This window comes from Electrona antarctica (assembly GCF_951216825.1).
Source record: "Electrona antarctica genome assembly, chromosome: 14".
NCBI lineage: Eukaryota > Metazoa > Chordata > Actinopteri > Myctophiformes > Myctophidae > Electrona > Electrona antarctica.
In genome coordinates this window covers 12,345,514-12,360,315 of record NC_136795.1, presented here as the reverse complement: position 1 = coordinate 12,360,315, position 14,802 = coordinate 12,345,514, and the positions used below count along the sequence as shown (strand labels likewise).

Here is a 14,802-nt window from a genome sequence, read left to right as displayed (position 1 = left end):
TGGGTAAAGTAATTACAGTAATATATTACTAGTAACTAGTTACTGCCCAACACTGTAAATAACTCAACTGGGTGTGAACAATAATTCATGAGTTATGCTGCTAAAATGCTATCCACTTAAAATTACATTCAGACAGAATGCAGAGTTTGAGGGATATGTCTTTGAAGTCAAAAACTAACACTTTCGCACAAGCTTATAAAAATCAGGAAGAAAAATATCTACATTTCATTCAAAGAAATGGTAGACAATCAGAGACAGTGTCTGTTGCACAGGTTTATTTAAAAATAGAAGTACGAAATGAGACATTTTACCCAGTTTGTACATTGCTCTCATTCTTTCTTGCATATAGTATTGTCCATCTGCATGTCACATTAGAGAACAGTTCACTATCAAAAGTTTAATGCAAGAGAAAAGAAAGAAATAGAGGATGTACAGAACACTCTCTGAACAGGAATCAGCAGTCTGACTATCACTGGTGTGATACACCACAGGCAAAAAGAGGGCTTCAGGTCCAATCCAAGGAGATCAAAGCAACGTATAATTTTTTTTTTTCTAAACATCTGCAACTGCAAGACAAACACTGGGTCCAAGCCAGTAAAATAAACATTAAGGCACCTTTGAGTGAACAAGACAAAAAGAGGGTTTCAGGTCCTTCAATCCAAGGAGAAACAAAGCAATGTAACTTTTTTTTCCAAACATCTGCAACTGCAATACATAAAAAAATGGGTCCAAGCCAGTAAAATAAACATTCTGGCACCTTTGAGTGAACAAGCGTTAAGGCTCCTTTATACGTCGTCGCATGGTGTAAATTCAACCGAAAAGAAAAAGGTGTTGACTACGTATAAATTACTATGTATGTACGTAAAAACAAAAGTTCCCCAAACAACATTTTACAGTCATCAACACAAAAATGCAATTCCTTCTGCAAAGAGAAAAAGAAAGAAAGGTATGGTGGCCAGGTAAATGTGCCCCACCCTGGGGCTGGCCTTGCAGCATGTGGGGCTGAGGGCTCATCGAGTTGGCCTGCGTTGGGGAACCCATGTGCTGCTTCAACATCTGCTGCTGCTGTTGGAGCCAGGGCTATTGGAGGGCCCAGACTGACCCCCCTGGGCCATGGGAGGAAGCTGGCCCATAGGCCCCTCACCTCCCTGCATAGCCATCTGCTGCTGCATAGGAAGCTGCGAGTCGCTAGCCGGCCCCGGGTGCTGCTGGGGGAACTGCCCATGGCCCTGAGGCATGGCCGCCTGCTGCTGATGATGATTCAGCTGGATCTGCTGCATGAGGAGCAGCTGCCTGCGGAACAGCTGGGGGTTGCCGTTGTGAGCAGCAGTCATCATCTGTCTGGCTTTCATATATTTTTTAAAGGAGACCATCATGGAGGGGTTGGATCTGAGAATGATGTCGACCTGCTGTTTTTTCTGGGGGAAGCTGGGGGATTGGAGTATGCGCTTCAGGTCCTGAAATGCGTTGGGATCGATGTTGTCAGGCATTCTACGGGGCATGCCCTGCTGCTGCGGCATCATGTCCGGCTGCTGCTGCTGGGGCTGGTTGGGCATAGGCTGGGGGGTTTGAGGCGTGGAGGGCTGCTGCTCGGAGTTGGGGGTGACGGGAGCAGTTGAGGTAGGTGGAGGCGGCAGGTGCAGCTGAACAAGCTGAACAAGCCGCTGCCGTAGCTTGTTCTTGATGAACAGACAGAAGGGAACGGGACAGATGTTCTCCTGGCAGTGCTTGGCGTGGTAGCAGCACAGTGCGATGAGCTGCTTGCACATGGGGCATCCGCCGTTGACCTTGCGCTTGCAGCCCTTGGTGTGCTGCACCACCCTCTTCATCTTCTGGCAGGACAGCAGGGAGCAGTTGGTGTTGCGGCACTGGCAGGCGTGGACCAGCGACTGGATGCAGCGTTGGATGCTGAGGCGCCGGCCTTGAGTAACGCAGATGTTTAACAATAATTACACCACAGGTAGTTTTGAGGAAGCAATCTGATTGGTTTTAATAGCTCTCTACCCGTTCTTCAAACCAGAGTGATAGAGTAAGACAATTCTGTTCAATGGGGCCAGTCCAATGGCGGACTGGCCCCATCTTCTACATAGACTTCTATTGGCGAATAGTGACAAAGGCCTGAACCAGAAGTTTATGGAATGCATTAATCACGTGACCGGGCTGTTTTCTGCCCCCTCAACTCTTGTCTTACTCTATGGCTCCGAGTCTGCTTCAAACGAGCATCACTGCACACCTAATCAAAACATAAAAAACAGCTGTGCTGGGCAGTCCCCGCAGGCACTAGACAGATAATTACTCTGCTACTAGCTAAGCTAGGTGTTTACACGGGATATTTTCAGTTCAGTTGATTGCACAGCATCAGACAGCGCCTAGCTCTGGTCCATAGCTCTAATGAGTTGCATTTAGAGCTCAGCTATGTTTGTTACTCTCGACTTCCGGGGCTCGCATGAACGCAGACCAGCCTCTCGTCTTTAGCGTAAATAAAAATAACGTGTTTGCTAGTCACCAAAACAAGGCGGGTTGTGTCAAGAAAGCCTACTTTCCTATAGTGGAAGCACTCTGAGCCCCCCACCACACGTATAAACGGTACTTTTTGGGCAGAAAGGGATTTTTTCTCACCGGAGGAAAAATATCCTCTACGAGGCAATTCTCTGGGCAATATCGGTAGAAGTAAAGGCGCAGTGGAGTAACTAAAAGTATTTTTTTCCCGGTGGAAACAAAATCCCCTTTGGGCCAAAAAGTACCGTTTATACGTGTGGTGGGGGGCTCAGAGTGCTTCCACTAAGGAAAGTAGGTTTTCTTGACACAACCCGCCTTTGTTTTGGTGAGTAGCAAACACGTTATTTTTATTTACGCTAAAGACGAGAGGCTGGTCTGCACATAGATATATATCTATGAGTCTGCATTCATGCGAGCCCCGGAAGTCGAGAGTAACATAGACCAGAGGTAGACAGCGGCTAGTCTAGTTTTTAGCTCCCTGACACAAACACAATTTCACGTACCTGCTGCAGCCAATATTGTATTCTTCGGAGAACGAGGAGCCCCCATGTTGGTATCGTAATATGACCTCCGTCAGTGTCTGCACGCCTAATTCAAAAGATATATCACACAACACAACACAGCTCACACGTTGAACCAACCGTGCGACGGAGGAGACTAGCACTGCAGCAGGACCCGGTCGGACGCATCAAAATGACGTCAGCAGTAATTCACGCGCAGCAGCATAGACTATTCCAGAGTAATGTAATGAGAGAGTGGTGACACGCTTTTATACTACTCTGGTCTATTCATAGCCTGTTTGGGCTAGTCAATTCATAGGCCTGATGAAAAAATATGAAATAGTGGTTGGAATCATTTACAACTGGCAAAAAAGTGTACATTAATTGATGAGTTATGCTTCTAAAATGACCCACAGATCCAATTCAAATTACATTAAGACAGAATGTATATTTTAGAGTATACTCTAAGATTTGTACGCCTTTAAATGTTCTAAACGGAGGACCCTGATGTAAACATTGTTTCTGGTTTTATCATCAGTAGCAGTTTTTGTATTGATATCGTTTGAACTGTAGCCATTCTACACACTAAATAAAAATTTCAATCAATCATTGTGTTCAAAGAATATGAAGATCCTTGAAGGTCAAAAACTAACATTTTCGCACACATACACAATTACACACACAGCTCCATCTCAATGAATTAGAATATTGTGTAAATTCTTCAGTAAAATAATTCAAAAAGTGAAACTTTCATATATCCTCAATTCATTGTGCTTTAAGTGAAGTATTTAACACCTTTTTTGTTTTAATCTTGATGATTATGGCGTGAAAAAGAAATGTCAAACCATCTGAAAAGTATATTATAGGGGTGTAAATTATATCGAAATATCGTTCTGACTTTGTATCGTATCGTTTTGCAATGGAAATAATCAATGTAATCAATACTAAGTGTGCATTGTGCATTGTATTTAGTAATTTTCAGAAGAAAAAATAAACAGATGTGTTTACTGTAATTACTTTTCCATTCCATATAACTACAATTGGTCTATCGAAAAATGTGTGTATTCTCTGTGTTCATGTCAAGGCGTGGGTTTGTCCATATGTGTTCAAATACAATGTCCATCTATTTGCCACAGAATCACTGTGTTTACTTATTTTCATCCATAATAATACATTTTTCCCTTAAAAAACCTGCACCATCCACAAATTTCACACGTATTTAATGTATTTGCTAAATAGTTACTGTATCGATTTCAAATCATTGAATCGTACCGTATCGCCATAATGAACCAATGATGTCCATTCATATTTGATACAGCCAGTTTCTGGAGAAAATGGAATTAATGTGACCGCAAAAGCCTTGAAACTACATATGAATGCAATGTCGCTGAGCATATACGTCACGCCCAGCTGTCAACATATTGCGTTCCTGAGATTCCTCGTTGACGTAAGCTCAGCTGGTGGTGACTCGACTCGTACTAACCACGATACATTATATATCAATAAAATTAAAATTAAAATAAACGTAATTAACGTTCAGTTTCTGTTGTGCGACGGGCTGCGGGCAGAAGCAGCCTACCCGGAAATGTAGTCTCTGGGTTGTTTGGCTCGTTTCTAACGCTTATTTTGTTACTCTTTGGGTATATTTGTACATTTCCACCTTCAGTCGATGCTTCATATCCATATGAGTGAATTTTTCAAACACAGTTCTTATATGAGGCGATCTAAAATCCCCCTATGGAGATTACAATGCTTATAAAAAAATACACGAACCTGGGGACTGGCGCCCTCTACTGATAGTAGAGGGCAGTGACGTCAGGACTTTGGTGCTCTATACACTGACACCACGCTAGACAGGAACGCCCAAAAACGTCACATCCGGTTTTAGCCTGGGGTAAGAATTTTCTATGGCTGCCAATGCAACTTGGTCCAATCCTTAATCACATACGGACAAACATCTATGCCGATGCTATCTAACTTGCGGAGGTAGCGTGCCTTGTCCACGGGCAACAGATCTTTCAACGTATGGCATTGCAAATACGTTTGATAATCGCTACTCTGCTCAATATTGTTTTGAAAATGCCGCAAATTGCATTGCAGTGAACGAGCGCAAATCACAATTTCCCCCGGTTGTGGGCGGAGTCACAGTTTGAGGCGCTGTTTACGCGCTGGGGTGTCAGTGTATCGTCCATGTATCGTATCATCAACCATGTATCGTGATACGTATCGTATCTGTTAAAATGTATCGTTACACCCCTAATATTAATGTATGCAGTCAATACGGACTGGGCTACTTTTGAACAAATTATTTCATCAATGGGGCGTGGCATGGAGGTGATCAGCCTGTAGCACTGTTGAGGTGAAGCCCAGGTTTGTTTGATAACAGCCGTAAATTAATTTGTATTGTTGAGTCTCATGTCTCACACCTTCCTCTTGACAATAGCCTACAACCTAGATTCTCTGTGGGGTTCAGGTCAGAACAGTTGGCTGGTCAGTTAAGCACAGCAATACCATGGTAAGTACACCAATTACTAGTAGTTTTGGCTCTGTGGGCAGATGCCAAGTGCTGCCTGAAAAGGAAGATCAGCATCAACATAAAGCTTATGATGTATCTTTTCTTACAGGGGTCCGTCGATTATTTCCTTATTTTCCTAATGTAGCACGAAATTAGTTCCCAGGCAAAGTCCATCATTTATTCAAACAAGGCATCTTCCATATAGTTACAGTACATCAGGTTACCACAGCATAACAAAGTCATGATCTTTCCATAGTATAGCACATTAAGGCCAGGCCAAGCCTGTCCATCATGGTCTCCTCCGTTCTCCAACTCCAACAAATCTCTGTGTAGTAGTTATCCCCATGCTTTATACATCTCTATCATGCAGTGGGTGTCACCGTTGTCCCTCTCTCTGTGTGTGTGTGTGTGTGTGTGTGTGTGTGTGTCAGGGGAAACAGCTAAGTCAAAGACCCCCAACTGTGACAGTCACTGTAGTCCTAATAAAATGCATAGCTAAATAAATGGAGAATTGCAAAGTGAGAGACCGTGTGCCTATCTTAGCCTCGATTTGGCACCTGCCCAGTGCCAAAACTACTAGTAACTGGTGTACTGACCATGGTACTACTGTGCTTAACTGACCAGCGAACTGGCCTGACCTGAACCCCAGAGAATCTAGGTTGTATTGTCAAGAGGAAGGTGTGAGACATGAGACTCAATACAAATGGATTTACGGCTGTTATCAAAGCAAACCTGGGCTTCCATAACATCTCAATAGTGACAGGCTGATCACCTCCATGCCATGCCCCACTGATGAAATAATTTGTTAAAAGTAGCCCGGCCAGACCAAGTATTGACTGCATAGTGCATACATTAATATACTTTTCAGATGGTCGACATTTCTCGTTTAAAAAAAATCTTTTTTTAAATGGTCTCGTAAAATATTCTAATTTGTTGATTTTTGATTTTTTTTCATGAGCTGTACACCATCATCAAGATTAACAAAAAAAGGTTTTAAATACTTCACTTTATGCACAATGAATTGAGAATATATGAAAGTTTCACTTTTTGAATTATATGACAGAAGAAAATGAACTTTTACACAATATTCTAATTCATTGAGATATATATATATATATATATATATATATAGAGAGAGAGAGAGAGAGGGAGGGAGAGATAATTCAAATAAATGGCAGACAACCAGAGACAGTGTCTGTTGCACACAGGTTTATTTAACAATATGGTATATAAGTACGAAATGAGCCATTTTAGCCAGTTTGTACAATGCTCTCATTCTTTTCTTTTTTTTGCTTTTGCATATTTACAGTATTGTCCATCTGCATGATTTACATTAGAGAACAGTTCACCATCAATTCAAGTTTAATGCAAGAAGAGAAAGAAATAAGAGGATGCACAGAACTCTCTCTGAACAGGGATCAGCAGTCTGACGGGTCGTATCTATCGCACCACAGGCATAAAGAGGGCTTCAGGTCCTTCATGAGAAGTTCTTTCAATCCAAGGAGAAACAAAGCAACGTCATTTTTCTTTTTCTAAACATCTGCAAGACAGAAACACTGGGTCCAAGCCAGTAAAAATAAACATTCCGGCACCTTTGAGTGAACAAGCTTTAAGGCTCATTTATACGTTGTCGCATGATAACAATGACATATTCAACTGAGAAGAAAAAGGTGTCTGTGAGACGCTCATGCGACTACATATAAATTACAGGCCGATGTATCCTTTAGTTGCGTGCCAGTGCTGTGCGCCTAAATAGAGCCACCAAAACGTTACATGTAAAAGGTTAAAATAATATTTTACTAATGGCCTTGGTTGCTGCATGCAGTTGCATTTAATTCGGTTTTGGACCAGGCAAGGATGTGTATTTTGTGAGGAGTCAGGGGAGAACAATCGTGTGTCAATTGTTTCTTCCCTCAATGTAGTTATTTTCATCATGTCCTTAAATTGACTCATCGCGACGTGACACTATGCGAGCTTGTAGATCGGCTATTTTTGTGCGAGACACTGCCACGCAACTAAATCAGGCTCAAGCCCAAGTGTAGGTTTGTTGCACCCCTGCATCATGTGGTGTTTCGGTGTGTGCAATAGTTCCTAGTTCTATACAAATATGTGAATCTCCCATAGACTCTGCAAACAGGAAAGAAAGTATGTCTTCCCGAAAGGCATGTCCTTTTGAAAAATTGTAGATTAGCACACCGTTTCTCAGCATCACGTCCAGGGGTCCACCAGGGGTCCAAATGGAACACCATGTCCCCAGACCAGACGGTGAGAAACGCTGCATTAGAATAAATTAGCCAGGAATGAAGTAAGGGAGCAAGAGGTGAAACCTGGCAAAAACAAAAGTTCCCCAAACAACGTATTTTTACAGTCATCAACACAAAAATGCTAATCGTTCTGCAAAGGTACAAAAGAAAAAAGAAAAAAAAAGAAATCTTAATGAAATAATTTTTTGTTTTGGGAAGTTTCATAAAAAAAAATCATACCAGAGCATAACAACTTAGAAGGAAAAAAACAAATTAAAACAACACAAAGACCAGGACAAACTTCTTTCAAATCTGGTCTGAACCAAAAAATATATTCTTTGTGTCTTAATTGTCCTCTTTTTAAACAGCAATTATTCAAGTCCCTCCATATGTTGGAAGAAAACGCAGTCCCTTGGTTTAAGGAAACGTTCACAGTCCATAGGCCTTGTGACTCATTTCTTTAGACTTTTTACATCATTAAGTACAAAAAATGTCTTGGTTGAAAACACAGATGAAGGCCTTTAATTCATCTTATGAAATGCTACAATCCTTCAACAAACTTCTCTAGTGTGTCTCCCGTGGTGTCTCCCACCATATTCATGTCATTGCTTAACCCCCCTCGATTTGGTGTGTTAAGCTGTGGGAGCATGGCACTATGCTCTGGCGTGCCCATGTGTCCCTGCTCCATGGAGCCTGTCATTGGGCCTCCGAGGCCAGGGTGAGGGGAGCTGGAGTGGAGGGAACCATGCTGGGGAGAAGGCTGGGGTTGTATTCGTGGGGAGGGGCTGGAATGCGGGGGTTGCTGTGAAGGTGGACAGGGCGATTGCACCGGGGCCGGGGACCGCACTTGGTTCCCGAGGGCGTTGGCCATGGCCTGGCCGGGTAAGTGCGCCCCACCCTGGGGCTGGCCTTGCAGCATGTGGGACTGAGGGCTCATCGAGTTGGCCTGCGTCGGAGAGCCCATGTGCTGCTTCAACATCTGCTGCTGCTGCTGCTGCTGTTGGAGCAAGCGCTGTTGGAGAATGTTCTGGGGCCCGTCCATGCCCATGCCAGGCTGGCCCATCTGGGCCATGGGAGGAAGCTGGCCCATAGGCCCCCCACCTCCCTGCATAGCCATCTGCTGTTGCATACGAAGCTGCGAGTAGCTAGCCGGCCCCGGCTGCTGCTGCTGGGGGAACTGCCCATGGCCCTGAGGCATGGCCGCCTGCTGCTGATTCAGCTGGATCTGCTGCATGCGGAGCAGCTGCCTGCGGTACAGCTGGGGGTTGCCGTTGTGAGCAGCATTCATCATCTGTCCCTGAGGGCCCATAGGGGGCATTCCCTGGGGTCCCGCTTGCTGAGGCTGCTGCTGTTGAGGCGGCATCCCCGGCCTCGGTACCTGACCCGACTGCATGGCTACCATGGCCTGCATCCCTGGCGGGGCACCCAGCATGGCTTGAGGGCTCTGCTGCTGCTGTGCCTGAGGCTGGCTGGCCTGGTACTTGGCTGTCCTCTGTTTGATAAAGGCGGCCATGAGGTGGGGGTTGGACTTGAGAATGTTGAGGACCTGCTGTTGTTGCTGGGGGGAGCTGGGGGATTTGAGTGTGCGCAGCAGGTCCTGTAACGCGTTGGGGGCGATGTTGCCAGCAATGCCAGGCATTCCCCGGGGCATGCCCTGCTGCTGGGGCGTCATGCCCGGTTGCGAGGGTCCCTGGGGGTTCATGACACCCGGCAACTGGAGGCCCTGCTGCTGTGGCATCATGGGTCTCTGTATGAGCGGGCCCTGCTGGGCCATGGGAGTTCCCTGAGGCCCCGGCTGAGGGGCCATAGGGCCCTGCTGGGGAGGCACCTGCTGCTGGGGTCCCGGTGGGTTCTGTATGGGTGTCTGCATGCCTGCACCCCACTGGCCCTGCTGCATGGCCTGCATCACCTGGGGGCCCCGTGGCCCCTGCATCATTTGCATCTGGCCTGCCATGGGTCCCACCATTCGGGGGTGGTTCATGGGCACGCCGTTCATCGGGTAATTTTGCTGCTGCTGTTGCTGCTGCTGCTGCTTGGCCTTGGCTACCATCTCGATCTGTCTGGCCACCTGCATGGCTGCCAGTGGGGCCTGTGGTGGTGGTGGTTGTTGTTGTTGTTGTTGTTGTTGTTGCTGCTGCGGTGGTGGTGGAGGCGGCGTCTGCTGAGGCTGTTGCTGCTGCGGGGGAATGCTGGGGAGGGGTGACTGCTGCTGATGGAGAGGGGAAGACTGAGGCCCCGGTTTGCCCTGTGGGATCGGTGTGGGAGGCTGGCTGCTGCGACCGTTGTTGGGGAAGCCTTGGGCCATGGTGGCCGGATTGGGGGGCTGCTGCTGCTGTTGGTTGGGCATAGACTGGGGAGTTTGGGGCGTGGAGGGTTGCTGCCCGGAGTTAGGGGTTCCGGGAGCGGTTGAGGTAGGTGGAGACGGCATGGGCATCCCCCGGCATGCCATGGTGGCCATTCTGCGCCGCATCATCTGCGCCTGCTGCAGCCGGTGCTGCAGCTGCTGCTGGCGCAGCTTGTGCTTGATGTTCAAACAGAAGGGAACGGGACACTTGTTCTCCTGGCAGTGCTTGGCGTGGTAGCAGCACAGCGCGATGAGCTGCTTGCACACGGGGCAGCCACCGTTGGTTTTGCGCTTGCAGCCCTTGGTATGCTGCACCACCCTCTTCATCTTCTGGCAGGACGGCAGGGAGCAGTTGGCGTTGCGGCACTGGCAGGCGTGGACCAGCGACTGGATGCAGCGCTGGATGCTGAGGCGCCGGCTCTCCTGCGGGCTCTTGGACGACTCAGAGTTCTGTCCGTTGCCGTCGTCGTCCAGGCCCAAGCCCCACTTCACCATCTGGTGCTCGTGTCCCTTGGCGTTGTAGCAGTTGATGCATAGGTCAAAGTCCTGGAGAGAGGAATGGGAGGATGGATGAACGCAACATTTAGCAACATCATACAACTTATTTTCCCAGGGTTACTATAGATAACTAAAAGTATGTCTAAAATGAAAAGGGAAAACATTATTTGTTAACAGAAACTAAAATAAGATGAATAAAATAAAACTAAAACTAAAGTATATGTGGTGAAATGAACTTCCATTAATTCAGGCTTTTAAGGCAGATTAAACATTTTGCTCGTGGTAACTACGCAGCTCTGCTGTGGGTTGATCAGTGTTAACGGTTCATGGTGCGTACAAGTCAAGATTGAAATTACTTTGCTCAATATGTAACAATAAATAACACATTTTGTAAATATGAATCATGCATTCTTTCATCCTAACCTTTTCAGTCAGAAATCAAGTATTTCTCTCATAAAATCCTTTGACACAATCTAAATGTCTCAATAGAAGAGCAGGGAGACAAAATGCAACCACCCCAACTGTATAAGTTAATATTCTATTAACATACTCTTACCATACAGAATGGACAAAATTACATTTTATTCATGAAAAAATATATTTTAAATTTTCTCTTTTGTTAATGGTTGAGGGGAGAAATACTCATTTTTGCATGTTATTTTCAATTTGACCCATATGTGATTTGAAAATGTTAATAAAGAAACATCAAAACTAAAAGCAATGGATCTTCCAAAACTAAAATGACTGGTGTGCAGGCGTGTATGTTTGCACCCCTCCCTCGCCATACCTCGCAGACGGTGCAGTGCCAGCGCGTCTCCACGTGGTGCTTGCACTCGTTGCAGGTGTAGACGAAGCGGTCCTGGCCCTGGTTGTGCAGCTCCACCAGCATGCACATGCTGCTCCACTTGCAGCGCCGCAGCGAGCTGAACTCCCAGTGCTTGTCGCGGGCCAGCGTCAGGAATGCGTCGCGGCCGTCCATCAGGTCGTTGGCCAGCAGCGGGTCGGGGTCCATGATGGGCGGCAGCGTGTTGATGGAGGGCCCGGCGTGCAGGTGGATCACGAAGAACACCTGGATCGGGAGCCGCAGAGACGATGTGGCGTCACGTGACGTCACACAGAAATATTTGTTATTTCACCAACCGAATGCTTTCAAACTTTTCATGACCCAAGATACTAGGCCTCGCGTAGCCAGCCTTCATCTGCCTTTGCAATGCATACTGCCTCAGGCAGATTAAGTCTGGCCCCTCTCTTTGGGGGAGGACTTCACTGCCGAAATGGTGACGAGCCAACCAGATTCGTCTGGAACCACGCTATAACCAACCAGGGCCCAGTATGCAAATATGGGGCGGGAGATTGCAGGAAAAAAAATCTAACACCGTCACTGAGAGGGACGATACTAATATCCACGCAGTGATTAGTATCGCTACGCGAGGCTAACAAGGTACACCAATGAGCAAGTCAAAATCTCACAAGGCACGCCTCATATCCACGCAAAATAGCCTCTACATGTTATCGCTCTCTTAACCCATTTTGGGCGGGAACCCCTTTTGGTGTTAGCATTATGTCATGCTTTAGCTATTGAAAAATAGCAGATTTACAAGCGCATAGAAACATAGCTTTTTCAGAAAACTGTCAGGATTTAGAAGACATTTTTTGAATCTGATCTCAGGTCAAAATGAGTTAACTGTTCACCTAACTTTGCTACTACAGGGAAAACATGCACATGTACAGTTTGATACTCTTTTTACTCTTTTTCTCTTTTTTGCACTCCTTATTCTATCCTCTTTTTTTGCTGTTGTTGCCGTTTGATGTTATCTATGTTATCTATGCTGCTGCATTGATGTTATCTATGTTATCTATGCTGCTGCATTGATGTTATCTATGTTATCTATGCTGCTGCATTGATGTTGTCTATGTTATCTATGCTGCTGCATTGATGTTATCTATGTTATCTATGCTGCTGCATTGATGTTATCTATGTTATCTATGCTGCTGCATTGATGTTATCTATGTTATCTATGCTGCTGCATTGATGTTATCTATGTTATCTATGCTGCTGCATTGATGTTATCTATGCTGCTGCATTGATGTTATCTATGTTATCTATGCTGCTGCATTGATGTTATCTATGTTATCTATGCTGCTGCATTGATGTTATCTATGTTATCTATGCTGCTGCATTGATGTTATCTATGTTATCTATGCTGCTGCATTGATGTTATCTATGCTGCTGCATTGATGTTATCTATGTTATCTATGCTGCTGCATTGATGTTATCTATGCTGCTGCATTGATGTTATCTATGCTGCTGCATTGATGTTATCTATGTTATCTATGCTGCTGCATTGATGTTATCTATGCTGCTGCATTGATGTTATCTATGCTGCTGCATTGATGTTATCTATGCTGCTGCATTGATGTTATCTATGTTATCTATGCTGCTGCATTGATGTTATCTATGCTGCTGCATTGATGTTATCTATGTTGCTGCATTGATGTTATCTATGTTATCTATGCTGCTGCATTGATGTTATCTATGTTATCTATGCTGCTGCATTGATGTTATCTATGTTATCTATGCTGCTGCATTGATGTTATCTATGTTATCTATGTTGCTGCATTGATGTTATCTATGCTGCTGCATTGATGTTATCCATGTTATCTATTCTGCTGCATTGATGTTATCTATGCTGCTGCATTGATGTTATCTATGCTGCTGCATTGATGTTATCCATGTTATCTATTCTGCTGCATTGATGTTATCTATGCTGCTGCATTGATGTTATCCATGTTATCTATGCTGCTGCATTGATGTTATCTATGCTGCTGCATTGATGTTATCTATGCTGCTGCATTGATGTTATCCATGTTATCTATGCTGCTGCATTGATGTTATCTATGCTGCTGCATTGATGTTATCTATGCTGCTGCATTGATGTTATCTATGCTGCTGCATTGATGTTATCTATGCTGCCGCATTGATGTTATCTATGCTGCTGCATTGATGTTATCTATGCTGCTGCATTGATGTTATCTATGCTGCTGCATTGATGTTATCTATGCTGCCGCATTGATGTTATCTATGCTGCCGCATTGATGTTATCTATGCTGCCGCATTGATGTTATCTATGCTGCCGCATTGATGTTATCTATGCTGCCGCATTGATGTTATCTATGCTGCCGCATTGATGTTATCTATGCTGCCGCATTGATGTTATCTATGCTGCCGCATTGATGTTATCTATGCTGCCGCATTGATGTTATCTATGCTGCCGCATTGATGTTATCTATGCTGCTGCATTGATGTTATCTATGTTATCTATGCTGCTGCATTGATGTTATCTATGTTATCTATGCTGCTGCATTGATGTTATCTATGCTGCTGCATTGATGTTATCTATGTTATCTATGCTGCTGCATTGATGTTATCTATGCTGCTGCATTGATGTTATCTATGCTGCTGCATTGATGTCATCTATGCTGCTGCATTGATGTTATCTATGCTGCTGCATTGATGTTATCTATGCTGCTGCATTGATGTTATCTATGCTGCTGCATTGATGTTATCTATGCTGCTGCATTGATGTTATCTATGCTGCTGCATTGATGTTATCTATGCTGCTGCATTGATGTTATCTATGTTATCTATGCTGCTGCATTGATGTTATCTATGTTATCTATGCTGCTGCATTGATGTTATCTATGCTGCTGCATTGATGTTATCTATGCTGCTGCATTGATGTTATCTATGTTATCTATGCTGCTGCATTGATGTTATCTATGCTGCTGCATTGATGTTATCTATGTTATCTATGCTGCTGCATTGATGTTATCTATGTTATCTATGCTGCTGCATTGATGTTATCTATGCTGCTGCATTGATGTTATCTATGTTATCTATGCTGCTGCATTGATGTTATCTATGCTGCTGCATTGATGTTATCTATGCTGCTGCATTGATGTTATCTATGTTATCTATGCTGCTGCATTGATGTTATCTATGCTGCTGCATTGATGTTATCTATGTTATCTATGCTGCTGCATTGATGTTATCTATGTTATCTATGCTGCTGCATTGATGTTATCTATGTTATCTATGCTGCTGCATTGATGTTATCTATGCTGCTGCATTGATGTTATCTATGTTATCTATGCTGCTGCATTGATGTTATCTATGTTATCTATGCTGCTGCATTGATGTTA

At 44.6% G+C, this 14,802-nt stretch overlaps 2 protein-coding genes across 6 annotated transcripts in view; both read right to left on the bottom strand.

Annotated features, from left to right (window-relative positions):
- Positions 1 to 260: 260 nt before the first annotated feature.
- Positions 261 to 3,231, bottom strand: LOC306937314 (uncharacterized protein). Its single transcript, XM_079520990.1, has 2 exons — positions 3,003 to 3,231; positions 261 to 1,921 (listed from the first exon to the last, which is right to left on the bottom strand). The coding sequence occupies exons 1-2, from the start codon at positions 3,046 to 3,048 to the stop codon at positions 1,050 to 1,052; spliced, it is 918 nt and encodes a 305-aa protein (XP_079377116.1). The 5' UTR covers positions 3,049 to 3,231; the 3' UTR covers positions 261 to 1,049.
- Positions 3,232 to 6,701: 3,470 nt separating this feature from the next.
- Positions 6,702 to 14,802, bottom strand: part of crebbpb (CREB binding lysine acetyltransferase b) — a 79,667-nt gene continuing 71,566 nt past the window's right edge. For all 5 annotated transcript variants that reach the window (XM_079520982.1, XM_079520985.1, XM_079520984.1 and 2 more), the window contains exons 30-31: positions 11,387 to 11,668; positions 6,702 to 10,647 (exon numbers count right to left, since the gene is read on the bottom strand). In XM_079520982.1, the coding sequence (XP_079377108.1) occupies positions 8,299 to 10,647; positions 11,387 to 11,668 (2,631 nt within the window). In that variant the 3' untranslated portion in view covers positions 6,702 to 8,298. The remainder of the gene's footprint in view (positions 10,648 to 11,386; positions 11,669 to 14,802) is intronic.